Below are 22,439 nucleotides of genomic sequence, written 5' to 3'. Positions count from 1 at the left end.
CTTTCCCTATCTATAATAGTTTATGATGAATGCGTACCCTTAGGGTCTGCGAGAATACAAACAGGCATGTTTCGCATAAACAGTACTGGTATTACTTCTTGCTGTGCCAACTACAGGGAATGGCATTTTTCAGCTTTGCTAGTTTCGAGCTGTTGAGCAATGGTTAATGCAGACTTCTGTTTTGGGACACGCCAGAAGAGTGACCATAAGTTCTTCTGCTCTCTTTCCATTATCACCAGAAATAGTATGCTTAAAATTTGTATGTCTTTGCAGTGAGGCCTAAGAGATGTGCTTACAGCTGCTGATCTTTCCTTTACTTGATTAACAGATGGACATTTAAGGGGAACTATGCAGGCAAGCAAAACAGAAATCTTTCTCCAGCTGTAGACAAGGGAAGAAAGAGTCAAGTTTGGGGGTTTTTTTTGATAGCAGGTAGATAGAAAATTTGGAAATAAAAACATGAAATATCTTAAGATACTAAGACCTAGAACCAGACATTTTAATCTTAAGAATATGGCTTTAAAATATATCTACGAACTGCAGGTAAACTCCTCCTGTTCATCAAGTAGATATCTTTAAAAACAGGACTGCTGGGTATTACATTTGCCTTAAATCTACTGCATGAAATACCAGGAGCACTACACTGGTTTTGGTAATGAATCAGCTCCCCAGGTTCTGGTGAAACAGGCCATGCCTAGGCCAGTTTGATTTGGCATTAGGAGGCTTTTGGTTGGATGTGCTGAGCACACGTCCAACTTTGCCCGACACAAATTTATGATGATATATTCCAAACCCTGTACCAGGAAAGGTTGTTCACACCTTGGCAAATGACTGTGCCGAAGCTAATATGCTACAATCTAGAGTCAGCTGCTTTGATGGTCTCTTAGCTGCTGGTCTAACTACCTGGAATAAGGACTGAGTACTGGCATTTAATCTTGCCTGGGAGAACATCAGCTTAGTTCTCAACACAAATAGTGAGAGATTGTTTAATTGAAGTCACTCTGAGGATGGAAATGTGAAAATAGGCAAAGTTAGATTAAATCTGGGTGAAGGCGCATTTGAGGACTCTTGCTTTAACTCTCATATAAACCACAGTAAAAGACCACTTAAAGTCTTTTGCTAAGGAAAGAAAATGAGTTTGGCAGCAAGCAGTACTTTGAACTCAGAAAGCAGCCATATCTGAAAGCACCCAGATCTGTGTGGTTTAGCAGAATATAGGACCTACCAGTGTGGTCTATTTATAATGCAGTGGCAGTTATCCAAAAAGAAAAACTGGGACAAGCTACAGCAAGAGAGTCAGAGCCCTGTTTCAAACCTGCCTATGAAAAGGTGTAGAAGATTGTTCACATGCACAGAAATTACACTTCATCCTGCCTGTTCTGTGTTAACAGCTTCTTGTTCCATTATGAGGGCAGCCTTGACTCGCTAAACCTAAGTATGGCCTTTTCTGTGCAATTGTCAGATTTAGGAAACATGAGCCCAGACTGTTTCTAGCTAATCTTCCTGAAAACAGGTAAGAACATCACATGCTACACATAGGTGTTGTGAGCCTGAACTGAGCTATTTTTAAGGGCAGACTTAAGAGTCAGGAAATGAGAGGCAGAACTACAGTAAGTCACATCTGTGCAAACATTTTCTTATAGTTTTAATCATTAACCTGCTTAACCTTTATGTTCCCAGACCTGCTCCACCCTGAGATTTCTGACAAGGCTAGCATTTTTCAGAAGCCATGGAGGGTTTTGCAATAGGCTGTATCATGGCTGTGCAGACCATTTTACAGAGTTTTACAACAGTTACCAGCTGCTTCAGTTACTACTAACAGAGATGCCATAAAGGTCAAGAACATTAATAAATAGGCATGCATCTCCTATGAAAAATTACTTGAAAACATTAGCTTTGCATAGTCAGCACGGTATGCATAAGCAGCAGAAGCCCTTAGCATTAGCATTCATTATTTTGTTTTTCTAGCAAGTGCTAGACTCACTAGAAAATAAAATGAACAAGATGAAGGAAACCCCAGATGGGAGGGATTGAGCATTTGGAGATCTGCTATCTGACATCAGTGAGTCAGAGCTGTATTTTCTGTTCCGCTGATACACGACATGATCCCAGTCAAACTTGCATTAAAAGTTATTCAGATTTTATATTTAATTCTATGATTTTCAGTACCTCAACAGGGAGTCACTAAGGGGAAAAGCCATTGTCTAAAAAGCATTTTTAACATTAACAGGTAACAGCGAGGATAATTGTAAATTACTTGTTGTCAGCTTTCCATTCCCCAAGCTCCTTAAAAATAATCCACAGCTTAAGTATTAAAACACTGTGCATGCCAACCACCAGTAGCAGCCCAATTCCCCTGAGCATAGTATTTAATTGATTCGTAAGTGTCTTTCATTTTTCACTGTGGAAAAAGTGCATTTAAATTCTCTTTGTTTCTGTGGAAAAGGATTCAAAGTTGTTGATCTGTTGTGGGAAGAATCCACAAGATATACCAGAGACTACGGTTTCAAAAGATGTGTATGCATTTAATGCTAGTAGTAGAGTTCATGTTGAAAAACCACATGAAGATGTACTTCTATAAGGTATGATAAGATGGATAAGATACTATTTTTGCATCGTTTTTCCAGCTAACTTTTAGCCAGATAGAGAGAAGGAAGGAAGTAGGAGAGAATAGGAAAGTCACAACAGTATAGTCACAGTGCTACCCCAACTAGAGCTCAGAAAGGGTGCTTTGCTGCCAATCTTGTGTTTTAAGAGAGTGTAAATGCTGTAGCTGTTCCACAGGGGGGGATACTGTAGCAAGGCAAAGCTCTCCTGATCTTACTGGCTTGCTTGCTAATATTGAACTCTTGATTTTAGGAGTCAGATTTTCTTGGTACATATTCAGTCCCCAGCATTGAGAGGTTTTGTGTTACTGATTTCTCTTCAGTCAGTTATGATAAGCAGTCAGTTGTCTCCCTTGCAACAGATCTTTTTTATGTCCCCAGAAAATACTGTATCAGAAAAAAGATGTATGTCATCCCATCTTAAATCAATAGATTGACCTTGATCCTTAGCACTTGCCTTCACAGGGCATTTTACACAGACTTTTAAAGGGAAAAATAATGCAACAGCTATTGCTTAATAGGTCAGTGCTACTGTCTCTCATTTGCCCCTACAAAAGAATGGAAGTCTGTAATCACATAGCATTCTATCTGAATTCAGAGAGATGCACATTGCTTTTTAAAGGTTGTATCGAAATATTGTGAAAACAGAAAAGCAAAGTATCATCCCAGATGAAAAATATTCCTTTAATATGCATGTCAGCATTTCCCCATTTGAGAGATATATTTAGTCAGTTCTGTAAATGATTTAGGCTTTTTTAATAATTATACTTGACTTTTCACCAAATCTTTCCTTGTTTTATAGATTATGTTGAAACAACATTTTCTATTTCTCACTACTTATTTAGCTATTCTCACCATGAGAGGTGAAAAATAAGGGCCTTTAAAGATCAGCATAAGTCTTTACTGAGTTTGTTTTTACCATGCTAGCACTTTTGGATATGCACACTGTGCTATACCCCAACTAGTAACAAACATTTCCAGATTCAGAGACTGCAGCGTGCAGAATTAAAATAGCATACTCCTGACTGCTCTTTAAGCACATAGCTTCAGCAACATTATCTCTGATACCATGCTCTCCTCATTCCTCCGCTCAAAGTTAAACTTGTTCTAGGATCATATATGTGTGCTCCTATACACATGTATGAAGAGTTTTTCACACTGCTCCAGACAACTGAATAGCACTTGCAAATATTTAAATATTATGCTCATAAACTGTGAGATAAGAGATTGTTTTATGCGTTGAGCAACAGAGAAATTAATTAGCCTGTAAGTGTTTGACTATCACCTAACTGGAAACAGCCTTGTGGAAAATCGTTCCAGGAAAATACTGGGATATCACTTACCAGTTGGTACAGTCCAAACTGCAGGGACGAGTCAGCCTCTTTAGCAATATTGTTATGCACATTTGCATAACTTACATGCCTGGAGATTTTATTCCCCAGAGATTCCTGCCATAAAAGAACAGTCCCATTCACAGAAGGATAGAGAAGAATTACTGGAGCCTCCATCACAAGTATATTTCCTACAACTATGTCACTATGCAGCTTATTCTTTTGCTCAGGCAAAAAAAAACCAAAGGGAGATGAGCGTGGTGCACTGAAGGAACAGCAGTATTGTTGGGACTGTCAAAATTACCCAACAATATTTCCTATTCCCCCAAATTACATTTTCTGGACCCAATTCAAGCAGCTTTCTCCAGCTGCAGTGCTGATGCCCCAAGACTCCTGCCTATTACAATGAGTAACACTGCTCATGACACGCCTCTGTCTGTCTCTGCTGTTGTCTTCCTTTCTATAGCTAAGCTTGGGAACATGAAAATTTATATGCTGCGTTTGAGTAGCTGCTGAACCATGGCTACAGCTCACAGAGGCTACTTTAATATATACACTAAGAGAACAAAAGAACAGAAATAAGCCTGATCCTATGTCTCAGCTTCTACCCCCTTCCCCCTTGCCAAAGAAACAAAGCAACCTTCCTTCCTCCCTTATTATACTCCTTCGCCACCTGATAGTGCACTCACTTCCACCTGAATCTCTCTAATTCCTGCACCTGTGGCCACTTCACTGTGCAGGGATGGGCTCAGTCATGAGTGAGTTGAAATCAATGCAGTGAAAATCAACTTCATGTAAATGGCATCAGTATTTGACTTCAGGTCATAGTTATCTCTTCCCTTAGCAAAGTTACAGGGGACTGCATAAACACAAGATAATAATAAGAGACTATGTCACTCTTTTCTTGTGTCTTTTCCTGTATCTGTGCTGTTAGTGTCCCCTGCCACCCTCAAGGCAAAAAGTAACAGTGCAAACCTATAAAGATCTTTGCCAGTCATCACTCCATCGATGTGTGGGGTATTGGGCATGTCTTGTCCCTGTCCTGTGTGCATGTGCCGTCTGCTGGTGCTGTACGTCACAGGCTATGCACGGTCAGTGGGGGAGGCTCACAGGGGTATGCAAACTTTTGAGGTTTGTATTTGAGGAAAAAATAAAACCAGTTTTAAGACCATGAGGTAGGCACTTTTCACTTCTATTGGTTCTCACTTCACAGTCACCCAGGAGGGTGCCATGTCTCCTGCGTGAAACAACATATAACACTTCACTGAGGTCTTTCAAAGCACAAACTTCACTTGGCTGTTCTGAGCCTCACCGTCCCAACTAGGTCAGGGTTGTTCTCCAACTATTTCAGTGTGAGTTTGTACCCTCGGTAAATCTTCAGTTGTGGTGCATAGTTTCTGGTAACGCTTAGCAGTGCAGGGGAATTAAGCAATATGAAAATGCCTCAAGGAATACACCATGAAGAAAACGTGCCCCACCTATATGCTACATTTTTTTGCTCAAGTCTGTATTGCCACTGTTTGACTCAAGTAGTTTTTGGAGGGTGATCACCGAAACTGGCAAGGAACCTTAATGTTATAATAATTTCAGGTTGAACTAATAGTTCAGTCATTTGATTTTAAGAACATCAAACCTCCCTTTTTAAAAGGAAAAGGTTTTTATCTTTCTCATCCATCTAAATCTGGGGAATAGTTCCTTCCCCTTCCCCCTCCAAAGATCTGGTTAGACCTGTAAAAAATATGAGGGGAACAAAAATTCACCACTATCAGGTCTTACACTGAGAGCTAAACTTTGCATCAACTGTAGCAGCATATGAGATGCTCACTAACTATAACAAAATAAAGTCCCTGCAGGCCCCTTCCACTTTCTGTCAAGCTATTTCTGGGAAATAAGTGAAGCAGAATTGAAGGTGAATATCTACCAGTTGAAATAAACCCCCAGATACTTTGGTTCCCCAAAATAAGAGAGCTAAAACCTGCAGGTCCCATGTTACTGCAGTCAGGATGGCACTGGATCTATTTGCTTACATGGACCGAATGAATCTTCCAGTATTTCCAAAGGCAGTTCTTTGGGCACATTATATGTGCCCCACAGGAAGATTATCTTTTCAGGATACATTTTCCTTGTCTCAATTTCAACCCGTTATTCTGATTAAAACCCCTTTTATTATGCAAATCATCTCCTGTCTTTGTCAATGCTTCAATTTTCTGTTATTCAGTGCTTAGCTAAGATACAGCTAACTGTTTCCATTTGTCCTTGCAAATCAGTCTCTTGAGAACCTTCTACCTATTTCCAGCCCTAAACTCCACTTTTCTATATCTTTCTGCTAATGGGGGACATTGTCTTCCTTCTGTCTTCCTCTATGTCAATTGAACACTCTTGGCTTTCCCCCTCTGACTAACAGGAACTGAGGACACGATCCCTTTTCTCTAGGTGGTTCATTATCCATATTCTCATTTGGAATAAGAGGAACTGTCTGGGCTAAACCTACTATGTCAGCTTGGAAACAAATGACTTTGACTTAGTGACATGGCTTAAAACTGCTCTTACTGGCCGAGTGAGTAGGATACTTCCTTCCAGTTCCTGTAATTGGGAGTTGCTCTTGCTGGCTGTAGAGCAGCCAGCTGATATGGCAATTCCAGGTGACACGAGTTTTCATATCAACATTCTGGTGACTAAAATGTCGATTTTAAAGGCTGATTATAACAATGACCGAGAAGTACTGTTCTGTATGATGATGAAGTCTGAAAACCTCAGTGATTCTGTAAATGTTCGTGTCTCCTCATGTCTACTCATTGCCTGCACATTGAAACAGGAAGTGTTACTAATAGTGATGTAGCCCTGCCACAGTATCACAAACACACCAGAAAGAGAGAAGTCCCATGAGGACATTTGGTTGATTTCCCCTCCTTCCCAGAGAAATAGGGTACTCTCCACCATGTATTTTGAAGTGCTTTGTACAGTTTAACTTCTGATGTAGGAGAAATTGGGTCCATATTTTCTCTGTGGAAACTATTCCAGAGTCAGAAGTAATCCCAGTCTGCATGGTGTGGGTGATGGAAAGCACTTCAGAGCCCTATAACCACATCAAGAAGACCCAGGATGTCTATGCTGCATCTGGCAGCATCAATTAAGACCTCTTCCTCCCTAGTAAATCCATGCCTGTTGCCTAATGGAGCAAGAAAGACTTCTAAGAAGTATCCTTCACCGCAAGAGGATTGTCTCTAATGCATCAAAACATGCAAGCTGGTGTTAAATATCCAAGACACTGGCTGACAGTGAGTTGCTCTGAACATCAGCTTATCTGGGATTTTTAATGTACATGGATTTTTTTGAGTTTGGAAGATTTACCAAGACAGTTTGTTCAAAAACACTGTACAAAATTCCTATTGATGGGGTTCTGAAAACTTCAAGCATCAGAACCTGAGTCCACTGGCTTTATTCCTTAAGGCTGTGGGGTTGGCAAGATCTCCTGTGTTTAGTAACACAGCAGCACTTGCTGGGCACACATCTTGTGGATTTTTGAGTACTGAGGACTCCAGCAAAGATGCATGACTGAGTAAAGTGCTAGTGTGATATAGATGCCATAGAAGAGTGACAGGATTAGCTGGCACTTGGCAAAGATAAATATGGTTCTGCATAATGAATTTGATCAGAGGCAGCAAAGCAAGACAGTGGCGTCAGAGGAAGAGGGGCTTTCCTGGGGCAAGTCTGTTATGGCGTACCCCAGAGGGACTAGGCAGCATCCCTGCACATGGCTTGGAGGCCCCCTTGTGGGCTCTGGTGTCTTCCATGGACCCCACTAAAAACTACCAATGTGCTGCCTGAGAAGGAATTAACATTAATGTTTAATTAGGATAAGGGCTATTCAGACTCCAATGCCAGCTGTTGCAGAGGACACAATGAGTGCACACAAACAACAGGCTATGTGGCTCCAAGTTTTTCAGGTAGGATGTACATTTTTCTCAACTAATTATTGAAATTATTGGAGTTTGAAAGACATAACAGTTCAGTTTACTTGGCTGACTAGACAAGTTGCATCTCAGGTATGGCAATGCTGTAAAATACTGAGATCGTGTTTGTTACTTTTCCACAAAAAGCAACATCAGCCCATTTTCAACTCCCAGTGAAGTGTAGCCCAACTCACCTTCATCCAGCTCACCTCTTCTTGCTATCTCCCATCCCACACACATTTGCAGTCATTGTTAATTACAGTTGTCACCCACAGACAGGAGGTGAGCTCATCAACACCCTTCATTTCTTTTGCTTTTAAGCCAATGAGGTTATTGGGAGCTGGTGGATATATACAGTTGTTGAACCTGATCATCTCATATTAAGCACTTAGTGTGGACACAAATTAATGTCACTAATAACTGTGAGAGGACTGATTTTTACCACCTGCAAGCCTCAAGGAATAGCATGGGAATCATGTGCTATTTCTAACCATGTTCAGTGTGAAATAGTTATGCAAACTTCAAACTAAAAAAATCCCCAAGTGCTCAAGACATGGATTCTGCAAGACCATGCAAAATATGTCTGCCAAGGTGAGCAGAACTTCCACAAAACAACCCAAGTAAAGATAATTTATTGCAAAGCCATGCTCCTCCTCATCCAGTGGAGGTGTCTAGCAGTAGGAATAGAAAGGTGCTGGTCCTAGCAAAGCTATTCTTAAAGCACAAATACTTCCTGACAAGCCACCTCTCTTCCCTGGGGGTTAGTTGCAGCCCTCCACTGCAAGAGTGAGTCTTTGTGCTCTCTGTCCGTTCAGAACAAGTATGTCCCCCGAAGGCATCCCACCCAGTCTGCCTGAAGAGAGACACCCCTTGATTTCCAAAAGCAATTCTATGCACCTAGGTGGAATGAAGATGAAGGAAGTAAACTGTGGCAAACAGAACCCTGGCCAGCTGAGTCTGAATAAATGTGTGCGACACTGGGTTGGAGTCACTGCCAAGCCATACCTCCCCATCTGTGGGAAACAAATTTCTGCCCATTGCAGTAACTGAGTGATGATACAGCTGGAAATTCTGAGAGGTTAGTAATAACTCACTCTAGAAAAGTGGGATAATTTTGTTTGCTTCCCCGAGAAGACTAAGGGATTTAAAAAATGCAACCGAAAAACCCATCAGCACCACCCTATCCCACAAATATAGGGCATTTACATTTTTAACCACAGCACTATACTGGTGTAATGTTTTCATTCTGAATTCTAGCATTTCAGTTTTTTATTAACAAGTCCCTTGCAGTCTTTGTAATCTTGTTGGAGCAGAAAGGGACAGGAAGGCAGTGGTCTATATTCTGTTCAGGTTACCTAGGGCAGCTGATCAATCCTTCTGGATAGGCACTTGATGTAAATCAAGGCGGAATTTAAGCAATGGATTAGGTCTCTACCCAGGCTGATAATTATGAGAAATGGATTCCTCACAGGGAACACAGAAATTTCATGAATGCTTTCCAGCTACATCATGATCCTGGTGTGCTTTCAAGCATAAATTTGCCTGGCACACAAAGGCATGGAGACAATCGACTATGTTTTTCTGGTCAGCCCGTTTCTACATTTATTCTTAATAGTTTTAATAATAAATTATTTCACTGTCTCAGCCTGGCTTGTCTACTTTGCTGTACTTGTTTTACATGTGGACTGACTCTTGCTATGTTCAGCATGGAGCATAATGAAGTCTTGAGTGGAACCTATAAAGGCTGCTACCAAGTGTTTAGAGATACACCTTTGTAATGGTATGAAATTAAACATGCCTACTTTAAACATCTTGTGGTTTCCCTGTCCACTACAGACAAAGCTTGTTGGGTTTAAATTCCAATTTTTTTCAAGCAATTCTTTCAAATCCTTTGGCAAGTTTCTCTGGTTATACCCTACAAACTCTATGAAAATAAAATTACGTTTGTCCTGAATGATGTTAACAAAAGAAACAAGAATTACTAGTCCTCTAGATGGTGCTACTATTTCAAATAAAGCAGTTGGATGCATGAAGATTTTGTTGAAATATATTGCTGTAGTATCTTATGAGAGATCCTGACCCCAGTAAAAGAATTGACGTCAAACAACTCAAAGTTTCATCTAACAGTGTTAGCAGTGAAGGGCAGTCTGTATGTAAATACACTAATTGCTTCTCTTTAAGAATAGTGAATGTTTCACTACCTTACTAAATGCAGAAAAATTATAAGTATTGATGAAAATTATCTTTCAAAGGCTGGCTCAATTTTCTATGTCTTTGATTTCCAATTTTCCTAATAATTTGCAACTGACCCTTCCAGCATACCACTTTTCACCTTCAATGACTCATATGAATGTTCTCTGACCACAGTCTTTGGATGCATCACAGGCCAAGCATGACGGGCTTTCCCTGGCAAAGGCTGCGCACTCTGGCCCAATTTCACAGAAGCGCTTTAGCACAACTCTACTTCAAATGCAACCACAGAAACAGTGCACATGCTCAAACTGAAACCCATGGTTAAAAACCTTGTTGGCTTAAGGATACCTGTATATGCACGCTGTACTTGTGCATCAAAGGCTGTTAAGTCTAAGTGCTTTAGTGATACATAACAAGGAAGAAGGTAAAACAATTTACCTTTTCTTGCCCAACACTGCTGCACAGTGCAAGGTCCAGCACTTGAAATATTGGGCCAGCTGTCTATAAGACAAATTTTCTTATCCTTAGTTCCTTTCTGTCCAGCCACTTTTCAAGAGGATGCCAAAGTTCCTCCTATTCTTTCCTCTCTTTCCAGGGCTCCTATCCGTAGTTTAGGAACATCTGCCTATTTTCTTTCTCAGATATTTTTCCTGATTCTCTTTGTAAATCCAGCCAGATGGATTTGCAGCACCAGATTTCTTTCCTCCTGTTGTTGCTGTCAAAGTCAAGAACAAAAACTTTCTGATTTCAAGATTATTATTGTTATACATTATTATACATCTGACCTTTGAAACATATATTCTCTATAACCACTATCTCTTACTTTGTGCAAAGTTCATCTGTTATCTAAATAAATGTCAAATTTGGGATCTTGTTAAGCCTTTAGCCTCAGTAAGAGTAACTGTGAATTCTGGAGTTTACTCAGTGTAAGAGAAACATTTATTTCATTGATTTTGACTATTCAACCTTTAAAATTTCACAGAGTATATTTGTTCTTGTGTTATGAGAAAAGAATAACAACATCTCTAGATCATTCATTACTTTGTATTCTTTCACTGTGTCCCCATTTATTTATCTCCTTTCCAAGGAACTTTCCTCACAGGAACATATCTCTGGGTTCTTGGTGATTTTTACTGCTCTTTTATGAGTCCTTCTCCAGTTTCATAATAATTTGATTAGTTTTTGAGGCTGCGAAGCCACAAAATCAGGGCCTGTAGCTGCTCACAAAAATACTTTTAAAAAGAAAGAGAATCTAAAAGCAGACAGAAGGTATTAAATCTACTATGTTCAGGGTGTTGAGTGATAACTTTTCTACAGGTGCTTTTATTATTTCCGTATTATCAACATAATATCCACCATCACTGGCCACTTGCACCAACCTGCAAAACTTAGTGAAGCTCCTGTTAGCTAACAATGCAAATGTCAGCTCAGATCTCAGAAATGCATGACAGCACTTTCAAAGAGTAAAAGAAACGGATGAAGACTGGGAAAAAATCTGCACTAAAAAGGGCTAGCTACCTTACAGACAGCTCTGAAGTGTGGGAAATTCTCAATGCATTTATTTATAAAACCAAAAAAACCCCAACTATGGGAACTGTTTCTAACACTTCATGAGACAGCCTAGATACAAATATCTAGCCAAGTAAATATAAACCAATTAGTATAGACAGTTTCTTGCAAATATATACTAAAAATAACCAGGAAGACATAAGCTTAAACAACAAGTAGTTTATTTAACATAATAAATCCTTGCACACAATAATTTCCTAAGCCCTCTGACCTTTTTCCATAAATCCCTGTTCTTATGAATGAAGTGCTCTAATTGTCCTGCTTGTGAGGACCAACATAGGCAACTAGAATTAACCTTCTTCTTAAAAATAAAGTAAGATTAGACTGACTTCGGAAGTGACTCCTTCAACGTCTCAGAATCTTCTGGCTCATAATAAGGTTCCAAAACAGGTTTTAATTTGACTTCTTCTGGTAGTTTTTGAGTCTCTTCTCTCCTGGTTCCATCTCTTAAAAGCGGAACCAATGTTTTCCAGTTTTTCCCTGAAACTAAAAAGGAAAGGAATGGTTAATTTTTTCCCCTGCACAGAAACAGAAGAAAATATACAAGTGGTTTATATAGGAAGCTGACAAAAGAAGAAGAAAGAAGCAGGAAGAAAGGGCTTTGTGGTTTTCTTCCCCATACTGTTCCATGAGTTTTCCATATTCCAGCTGGCAAGTACAGCAGAGACTGATCATATAGTAAAATACTTCTGTGCTGGATGCTGAGCTCACAAACTATAGACTTTGGGGCCTCCACAGTAGCTTCTTGGCTACTCAACTGCCATCATACACTATCCCATCTCCTCAGGATTTACATATATTATCTGCCTTGTAAAATCTACAGTCAGAATGATGAATCTATGGGGCTTCTATTCCAGAGAGTAAAACTGCTATGTGAATAATGAGCCCACTTAATCCTTTACATTTTCTGCTGACTGAAAATGCCATTAACTTAGCTACTGCCATTATCATTAAGTGCATAAACTGACTGCCCTCTAACAATTAATCGATGCTGCTTCTATCACCAGTGTGTAGTCCATACTAGGATTTAGGTCCCTGAAACCCTCACCTCTGCCAGGCTTAATAGAGTAACTGGGATTTCGTTTGAGGTCCCCAGAGCACCCAGGGTCTTCATTGATTATGCCCAGATTAGTATTCCATGTGGACCAGTTCACTTCATCAACTCTGGGGAGAGAGCAACAAAAAATATCTGTTCTAAGGATCACCAGACAACTCCAGGATGAGTTTATATCACATACTGCCACCTCTCAAGCCTCAGATCTGAGCCAGAAAACAGATTAAACTGACTACTGAAGACAGTGTTAGTGCACTACTTTTCAGAGGAGTGCTCCCGCGGGAAAGTTCTGCTTCCTATTACCAGATACCTTAATGTTGTTTGTCTACAAAAGATTGTTCATTTGACATACAAACAGGTTACCTAAAGCACCATCTGTAATCATCTTGGCCGTCAGGTGTGACCCCCACCAAGACTTGCTTCCCAGACCGGAACGAGCGCCTCACACAGTTCAAGTAGCTGTTTTCAATATCCAAGATTGTGATGGCTCTCTACCAGGTAAAAGAAAGCAGATCACTGAGAGGGTGCTGTTTCAAAGTCATACAAATCCTGAATTCTGCCTTTATTTTAAAAACCTTGAGCTTTTATCATTGTCACCATCTTAGAGCAGGCATTGTAACCATCTCTGGAAACATCACCCTCTGTTAATACATCATTAAAAATGCTGAATTACTGCCCTGTGATTAGAACTACAAAGTTCCCTTTCTTACCTCAAACAGATTCTGGTAAAGATTGTTTTTTCCCCTTGCATAATCCCTGTCTTCATAGTCTGATCAGGATTTTCCGTCATCAAAAGCCCAAATAATTCTGTCTAATTACAAAAGTACTTCTTTTCTTAAATTCTGAACATCTGTGGAACACTGGGAACATCTGCTCAGGCAAAACATCAAATATGCATGGAAAAGGAACTAATACACTTTTTTTTTTAGGAACGGTTCAGGGGAATCAGAAAAAAAGCAGTGGCCTGTTATTTAGAAACATGCCAGTTCCTAAAGATTCTCTCTGAAATTTCTTATGATTCCCCACACCCTCCTTCTTGGATAGCAGCCTCACAGAATCAATGTACCTGCAGTTTCCAGATGCTCTTGCTCTCCTGTGCAATTTTGCTCACAGTTTCCCCCATCAGTGCAATAAGCATATTGAGTAGGAGGATGTATGTAAGGATGACATAGAGAACCAAAAGGATGACAAACACAGACTTGAACCTGTAGTTCTCTGTGAACTCCAGGTCCCCCATCCCAATAGTGAACTTGAAAAGCTCCAAGCAGGTATAATACAGACTATTGTAGGATGTGCGGCCTCGTTTCATATGGCAGCATCGGGCATATTCAGAGCTATTTGTGTCTTGCCCCTCATTGTCATCTTCAATTAAAGTCACCACAGCTGTTGCAAAAGAGGAATCACATATACAGGGTGAAAATACAATTTGAGATCATAATTCCATAGCAAGCAATGAAAATGAGCATAAACGTAAGACGTTATCTTCATGATGCATTGTCCCCAGTGAAATTGCTCTGTAAAATATTCCCCATAACTGACACCCTCTCAGAAGGTGTTGTCTCAGTTTTACCTATATAGAACAGGATGACTGTTTTTCCATTCAGCTTTGCAAAGCAGTTTGAGACCCAGGGATGAAAAGCTGTATGAAATTACTAAACATAATTATTATTCTGAAGAGATTTTTTTTGTAATTAGGTTAATTTGTTAGTTTTTAGTTGGAAACAAAAAGTCTAAGCCACTTGAAAAATAAAATTTTCTGAGATTCTTTAAGATAACAAAAAGTAATTCCAAGTATGATATTACCTGTAGAAAATCCCAAGAGGAATACTAGATAGACAAACATGAAGCGACATAAATCTCTAAGGATCATCTGTAACATGGAAACAGAATATTTTTATATTGCTAAAACTTGAATATAAACTGCAACAAAAACTGGTAGAAAATACTGCTTCAGCTCAAGGAGGCATTTGCTGTGAACTGGCTGTTCATGCATTAAACTCTTGTTTATCCTGCTGAGATACTAAACTTTAACACAGAAAACATTTTTCTCTGTTATATTCATGCAACAGTTTACACGCATATGCAAGACATATGCATGCCAAATAGTTTCATCCTTGTGCGTATAAACCACATTAAGACAGTTGCATCTTTCTTCCCCTCTTGGGCTAGCTGTCTACATCATATACAGAGATTTATTAGCCAGCCTCTGCCTCTTAGCTAATTGCTGTGTTTGGTAACATTTAAACTATACCTAAAGAAATTTCCAGCTGATACAAAGCTGTGCCATTTCACACCAGACCAGTCTGCACTGTTCTCAGTCTACTTTCATCCATGCCTATCCAACTGTAGTTATTTTGAAGCATGGTAGGCAGTAATAATAATATCAAGACTACTATAAGATGTATGGATGAGGAGAAGGAGGTTTTTCTACATAACTTAAATTGTATCACTTCACTCAGAAAATAATGGCCAAGTATAGTAGAGTGGTATGAGATTTCCCAGTGGCATCATGGAGTAGATATGGCGATTTCTCTCCTGGAAATGGGGCTGTTGGCAGGAGCGTCCTGATCTGAGCACTCTGCTGCCCTCATCACCCACTCCCTGGACTGACCTTGGCAATCATGACAGAGTAAATGCCCATCTGCTGGAAGCCACGGGTGTAGTACAGCATGTTAGCCCAGCCCAGCGCCAAGGAGAAGACCATGGAAGCCACGTACAGTTCCTGGCCACAGAAGTACAACACCACAGAGCTCAGGAGGAGCAAGGAGTGAACAAAGCTGAAAGACAAGCATGGTCTCAATGCAGAGTGCTGAGTTGGCCACAGGTGGTGGAAATAGAGGAGCCCCATGAGGTATACAGCAGAATGAGAGATTCTCCAAAACACAAAGGAGCCTTGGCAGACACTTCCTCTTTTCCCTTCATTCTCTCCTTTCTCTTGCAAACTCCTCAGTTTCCCCACATACAAACTTCTGTAGTTTCATCCCTGCTCTTCCTTGTGACTGGAGGGAAGAAAAGTCCTTGAAAACACTAATTTCTTCAGCACTCCCTCTCTTTCTACAGACCCATGAAATTGCCCTGTTTAGCTGCACTCCAGCTGAGAAGAGAGAAGGCCCAAATTATTGAAAGGCAAAGCTCCCTTTAGGAATGGGAGGACTTCTGCACATCCAGTGCATACACTCGATTGCAAGTCCAGCTTGGAGATCTATTCCTAACTCTGCTGCATGACACAGTCACTGAATTTCTAGACACTTCATTTGCTTTACCTCCAAAGGATCCAGACCCACTTGTTCAAGTGCTATGATATCCACTGGCAAGTATTTTGTAAGGACCCAGGAAATTATAGCAAAGCATCTACCTATTACAAGTAGCTTCAGCCAAAGCTACAGATCTCTCACACTCATCTGTTTCATGCTGAAATGCAATCAAAGATATTGGAGCTTACAAAAGAACCTCACTGTAGCTGTCAACTATCAGCGTCTTGAATGACGGGCGCCTCTGCACGAAATACTGTATCTGAAAAAAAACAGGAATGAAGACCAGGTTTGCATCCAAGAAGGGATGAAGTATCCCATGTGAATGCATCAACGAAGCACTGACACCTATACCAGGGAGCTGGTACCTATAAAGCATTTCACAAGAATAGCTCAAAAACAACAGTGACAAGACCTAGGGAGGACTCTTCTAGTAACACTCGATTTCTCTTACATTTGGTTTCTCTCCTGAAGACAAAAACCTATTCAGTCACTGGTTTGAGGACCTGAGATTCACTGTACACTCTCCATTGGCTGCCAAGAGGAAGCAGGGGGACTTTAGGTTAAGACAGGTAATCTTTAATAGAAGCCTGGCTATTTGCAATACCCCATTCTTAAGCTTTGGCCAGGCTAATTGCCGAGGTGCTCATTGATTTCTAAGGAAAGTCTTTTTTTATACAATTGATAAAACTGTATCTTAGCCTGTGGGCTCATGAGTAACCTGAGAACTCCTAATCAGGCCAAGAAAAAAGATTTGTAGTTCTTGGCTAAAACGTGGATTATCTTAGCAGCCAATGCTAATGAATAGGAAGGCATGTTTGGTTCTCTCCTACACCTACCCAAACAGCAAAAAGGAAAAGTTTCAAATATCTTACCCCTCTGAAAAAAAAATAGAGACCTCCCAGTACACTCAGGATCTCTCCAGTCACTCGAAAATATTCCCCAGTGCTGTGACCAAACGTGAAGGGAGGCTGTATAAGACAGGAAGATAGATATGTTCAGCAGAACTGGAGATAGGAAAGACCTGGCCTTGCCAGCAGCTGAAGGCAACTACATTTCTGGGGGAACAGGTTAAGTTTCTGAATGTGTTGCAGCAAGGGGGCAAGACTGGGAAGCAAGCAGGGTCAAAATCTCCCTCCTACCTTCAGGAAAGAGGAAAATTCTGATGTTAGAAGCACACATTCATATGGGAGGCAGATCTGGGATATCATGCACTGGGTGGTTCCCCTGATATATGACAGGAGTAACATACCTTTTCCTTCTTCTCTACAGGTCTGTAGTAAGCAGCTGTGGTGAGGATGATGATATGCATGGTATAGACAAAGAAGTTGAAGTAAAATAAGTGTTTGACAAACCGGTCCCACTTGTCTTGCAGTAGCCTGTTAAGGGGTTCCACCAGCAGCATCTCATGACGGTTCTGAGCAGAAGGAGAAAGAGGAGAATCTTGATACAACCAGTATGTACTGGGCTTTGAAAATAGCAAATGATATTGATCTTCAGCAATTGTTCCCTCTAGTACCCTTAAACTCAGGAGAGGAGGTTACTGTTTTATAGAAATGAGGCAAAAGATGCACTGTATGGAACACAGAGCAATTCCTGTGCATAAAATGCCAAGGAGGTGCATACTCACTGGCGTTTCACTACTGTAGGCAATAATCTCAAGGACTGAATTTTTCTCGCATGTATCTATACAGGACAGGTCATAAAGAGATGAGTGGACAGGTCCATAAGCCCATTCAGTGAACTTCCTAGACAAGTGTCTGCACTCAGGATCTTTGATCTCTCGTCTGAGGATGTAAGCGAAAATCTAGTTGCAAAAGAACAATACAACCAACATTTCAGTGCTAATGGACTTCTAGTTCCTCAGCATCTCCACAAGACAGGATGGCTAATTTCCCCCTAGTTTAACTGTGCTGAAGTCAAACCACTGGAGCACTGCAGAGATCAAAGTCTGAAGTAAACACAATTAATTTTCTCACTGGATGCTGGGAGATGAGAAATACAAATACCGCTTACAACTTGCCATTATCTGTTTTAAAACTGCAAGAGAAAAGTAGAGATGTATGTTACACATCTCTGAGCATACAGTCATTTTGAATGGGGACTACCAGAAGTTGAGTTATATCAGCCAGTCGAAAGTACAAGGCCTCTAGTGGTTCAGATGATAGCAGAGACCCACTTTCTGTTTCCACTTGGGCTGCCTTGCTACCAGCGGTATATGAATAATGCCAGCTGGGCAGACACTCACATGCTTAATAGCCTTTAAAGACTATGCAGTTTTGTATGTTAAACTGCAGCATCTTAACTAAAAGGCCCCAACAATAAGCAGTGATAAAATCTGTCCTGCATAAATGTTTTGTATGTACTTTGTATAACTTGATACAGTAATGGGACAGTTAAACACATTTGCTCACCTACCCCTATCTTCCCTGTTTTGGCTGCCAGAGTTAAAGGAGTCAGCCCTTTCTTGTTGGTGAGTTCTTCTAGCTTCAGGATTGGATTAATTTTGGCACCAAGGATCAATATGTTATTGTACATCTTGGTAACAAACTTGGTATTATCCTTAGTATTATCTGCAATCTCCACCAGTGTGTGCAGGACCGTATTGCCCATGGAGTCCTCAGCGGCGATGTTGGCTGCCTGGTAGGGGTTCTCAAGGAGGAATTTCACAATGCAGAGCTGGTTGGTGCAGGAGGCCAGGGACAAAGGCAGCTCCCCTACAGGCAAGCAATGGGAATGAGTGGTCAGAAAGCCCATTACTACACATGCATAAACAGAAAGAAGATCATGTTGTTTCATCTTTCACCATGAAAAGAGGTGCATTTCTCTGTCTGATATAGCACCAATTCTTGTGATAGCTGTTAGAATCATATTTTCTTTGGTCTACCTGCATCACAGAAACATGGCTGCTTAAAAAAGCACTGAAAGGAGAGCTAGCAGAAGGTTACAACTTTTCAAAGGATACAATGCCCAGAAAACAAAGGGATGCAGACAGCAAGCTCACACTGAACGCCATCAACTACCAACTGTGTTTCTTTATAATCTCAGCCTTTGGGAGTAAATATTTGGACTAAGTGGTGGAACAGCCCATCTGGTATTTCTGAGCTTCCAGTCCCACATAAAATCCCACAAAAGGATTATTTAACAGCTTGCACTTGGGATAATGCTAGGGTAACGCAATCAATAAAGCCCATACTGTGCTCATCCCTACCAAAATAAAAGCCAGGCTTCCCTTTGATTTTCCTGAAGAACTCCCCGTGGGCTCTTGCATGAACATCTGCTCCATTCTGGATCAAGAGCTTCACCAGGTACATGTTCCTTCTCTCAATGGCAATGTGAAGTGCAGTCTGGCCTACAGAGACACTTATCAGACAGAAATCTTTAACAATTAATACAGACTGAGAGCTTTCAGGCACCACAATTCATTCAGCTCCATGTAAGATGGTGGAACTGAGAGCTTTGCAGACTAAAAAGCTCTAGAATTGAACAAAAAAAGATGGCACAGACAGGAAACACAGATCCCCTGAACTTGCTATTAAATCACTTTATATCAAAAATGGCAGAATATCGCACCTAACAAAACACTGCCCTAGCACAAATGCACAGATTGTTAATCACACACTGGAACTCTGGGGTGCTGCATCCTCAGGCATAAGGCCTCATGCAGAAGACTGTTTGAGAGCCCCACCTAACCCTATCTTCAGTCTTATCACCAAGAGTATTCACTGCATCAGCTGTTTCTCTTACCCTTGTAGTAGTTGTCAGTATACTCTGCATTAACAAACTCTTTCAGAGTTCCAGTTTTCCTTGCAATATCCAGCAGCAAGGGAATGGTATCATTTTTCCCATCATGTAGATTCAGCATGGCTTTCAGTAAGCAGGTTTTCCCAGTTCCTGGCTCTGTAACACAAAAAACTGCAGCTATAAAGAAGTGATTACAAACTTACCGTCTACTCCCAGGCATGCAGGAATTAATGAGGTTCTTTTCAAAAGACAAGAAAACTCATTCAGGGTTTCACAGAAAATTTCAACTTTTCTGAATTCTCCTGTAACCTTACACTCAATGGTTTGCCCAATCAATAGGGAAGTACTGGCTATTAGAGGACCTCCTCCAGACATTTAACACAATTATGTTTTTTAGTTTTCATCTCAGGAGTGCTACTGGAAGAAGAAGAGGGCAACTTAAGGTATGTGACACTATAGAGTACCTCTGAACTCATCGTCTGTGAGATGCTTCAAGGTTCTCTTAAGATAGAGTAGCAGATCATCCAGGTCCCTTGTGTTACCTTGAGCTACAGCATCAAAGATCCTTCTGCGGTCATAAAATTTGAAAGCTTTTTCTGAGCAGCCTGTGATGGAATCTGTAGATAGGAGCCTAACAAGGGTAAATTTCAGTTACTTAAAGTCAGATATTTAGCAGACTTTTTATAAACTACCAGAATACTATTTTTCATTTGCTTGTGTGAAGTAGTAAGCACTACAGATTAGTATAGATGGATCTGCAAAGTCTACAAGATCAACAAAGTCTGCAAGCAACTCTCCTGATAAAATTATGTATCTGTTGCTGAAAAGTTGAGAACAAGACTTAAAAGAAGCATTGAAGTATGGCAGTCTAACTGCAGGCCTGGGACCCAGGCAATCCCCATGTTCTCAGTCTGAGTGATGTCCCTTCACTGAACAGTCTCAAGCAAGTGAATTAAGGCCTACGGCTAATTTTGGGCAAAATATCCATGGACTGAATTTTCAGAGATGCCAAGGGACAACAGCTATTGTCACTTGCAGATGCAACACTCCTTATTTTGGCATAGAAAACAGTGAAACTGAAAAAATGGGCACGCTCATGTGGAGAGAATAAATGCTGCTCTAAGAAACACAGTCTGCAGCTGTGAAACTGTTCATGACAACCAAATCTTACAAGGCAAACTTACTTGTGAAGTTTCCCCCTCTCCAAATTGGCATGGAATTTGATGACAGAAGGTGCCATCAGGTGATCTAGCTGGTAAAAGGAGTCCATGGGAGCCATGTCCTTGTCACTATCCCCCATCACAAACCGCCCACGTCTTGCAAAGATGTTGCTTTTGGGTGGCTGCACCTTGGTGCTGATTGTACCCTGGAGACTATCAGGTGTTTCCAGCACGGAGTCCTCTCCATCCGTGTGTTCATCTGTCACTTCAGATTCCTCCATGTCAGAACTGCCAAATTTCTTCATCTTCCCAAGAATGGAAGACATGATGAGCAGGCAGTCTGTGAGGAACGACACAAACACCTCAAGTCAGCACTTTATGGGGCCATGAGTCCCCTTTTACCTAGGACTACTCTCCAGAAACAGCAGGGAATGGATTGGTTGCTCTCATCCCAGAAGCGAGACAGGTGGACACATATTCACTATGCCCAGAGTTGGAACAGTTTAGTAGGTCATTACCTCCATGCTGTTTGTTACTGTCCCCACTGCCCCTACCCATTTCAGAATGGAGAAAGGAAGCCAGAGTGTCCCAGAGCTTGCCAGCTACCTCACTGCAGAGCTGACTACTTCTGCTTAAAACTAGTGCCTCATCCTCCTCCAATCGTTGTTAAAGCCTGAACAATCTCAAACTTGAACAATCTCTGCTTTTCTTCTCTACTTGCTAACTGTTTTGTGCCACAATATATTCTCAGGATTATATCAGGCATGTGAAAAAAGCCTGCTTGTGCCATAACCGTATCTCAGTGATGCTGAGCACAGAGGGCTTCCTGCATATAGGAAAATTATCACTTAATGGCTTTACCAGAGTTACGGCAGTGCTAGATGAAAATTGAGGCGTGTGATTCTTGGGAGATGAGTGTCACCTCAAACATGAGACACGGAAACAGAAAGGGAAAGGTTACCACAGATAAGAGATGACTGTAAGACCACACATCTGATCTTGTCTGATTTACAACCACAAAGAATTTGACACAAGTTAACAAATATACTATACTGAAAGTAGAGCAGGCTTTTTTTTTTTTTTTTGCGCTTTCTTATCAAACTGTTTTAATCAGACAAATGTTGGTCTTCATGCCACTGAATGCAAAATATTCGGAACTCCAGCAGTGGAAACAGGAATGCATCATATTTGAACTGCTGCATAGCTGGCTTTTAGAGAGAGCTGATCAGCCTTAAAAACATACTCTAAAATCCTAGATTGCTTGGAAATCTTATGGCTTGGAGCACAGGCATGTTACAAAATCTTTAAAAAGCCTTCAATTATAAACCAAAGTACAGTGGTCAGTAATCTTCTCTGTACATTCAGTGTGAAAACAACATCATAAACATGCTTCAAGGTTCTTTCTCTTCACAAAAATATTCTGAGGGGTTGTCTGCAAACCTATGTTGTACATTAAAGCTAGATTTTCAGTTCTATGGGACTAGTTAATATTTACATTCAGGGTCACTTACATTTTCCTGTGCAAGTAGGATAAGAAAGAAACTTTTGGCAGGCATTTGCATTTTCTATAATTTTGTA

The 22,439-nt window shown here is 40.7% G+C and overlaps 1 protein-coding gene across 2 annotated transcripts; it reads right to left on the bottom strand.

Annotated features, from left to right (window-relative positions):
• Positions 1-11,318: 11,318 nt before the first annotated feature.
• Positions 11,319-21,194, bottom strand: TRPV1 (transient receptor potential cation channel, subfamily V, member 1). 2 transcript variants are annotated; one of them, XM_009579649.1, is made up of 16 exons: positions 20,886-21,187; positions 20,166-20,332; positions 19,705-19,857; positions 19,169-19,309; positions 18,376-18,674; positions 17,588-17,764; positions 17,210-17,374; positions 16,833-16,928; positions 16,149-16,219; positions 15,318-15,483; positions 14,510-14,576; positions 13,773-14,089; positions 13,070-13,197; positions 12,701-12,816; positions 11,980-12,138; positions 11,319-11,329 (listed from the first exon to the last, which is right to left on the bottom strand). In XM_009579649.1, exons 1-16 carry the CDS (start codon positions 21,185-21,187, stop codon positions 11,319-11,321), a joined length of 2,535 nt encoding a protein of 844 aa, XP_009577944.1. The 2 variants fall into 2 exon arrangements, with proteins under 2 accessions (XP_009577944.1, XP_009577953.1); XM_009579658.1 differs by lacking the exon at positions 11,319-11,329 and having other exon boundaries at positions 11,876-12,138; positions 20,886-21,194.
• Positions 21,195-22,439: the final 1,245 nt, after the last annotated feature.

Source organism: Fulmarus glacialis, unplaced genomic scaffold, assembly GCF_000690835.1.
Source record: "Fulmarus glacialis isolate BGI_N327 unplaced genomic scaffold, ASM69083v1 scaffold27330, whole genome shotgun sequence".
Lineage (NCBI taxonomy): Eukaryota > Metazoa > Chordata > Aves > Procellariiformes > Procellariidae > Fulmarus > Fulmarus glacialis.
This window is presented reverse-complemented; position numbering and strand designations above follow the sequence as displayed.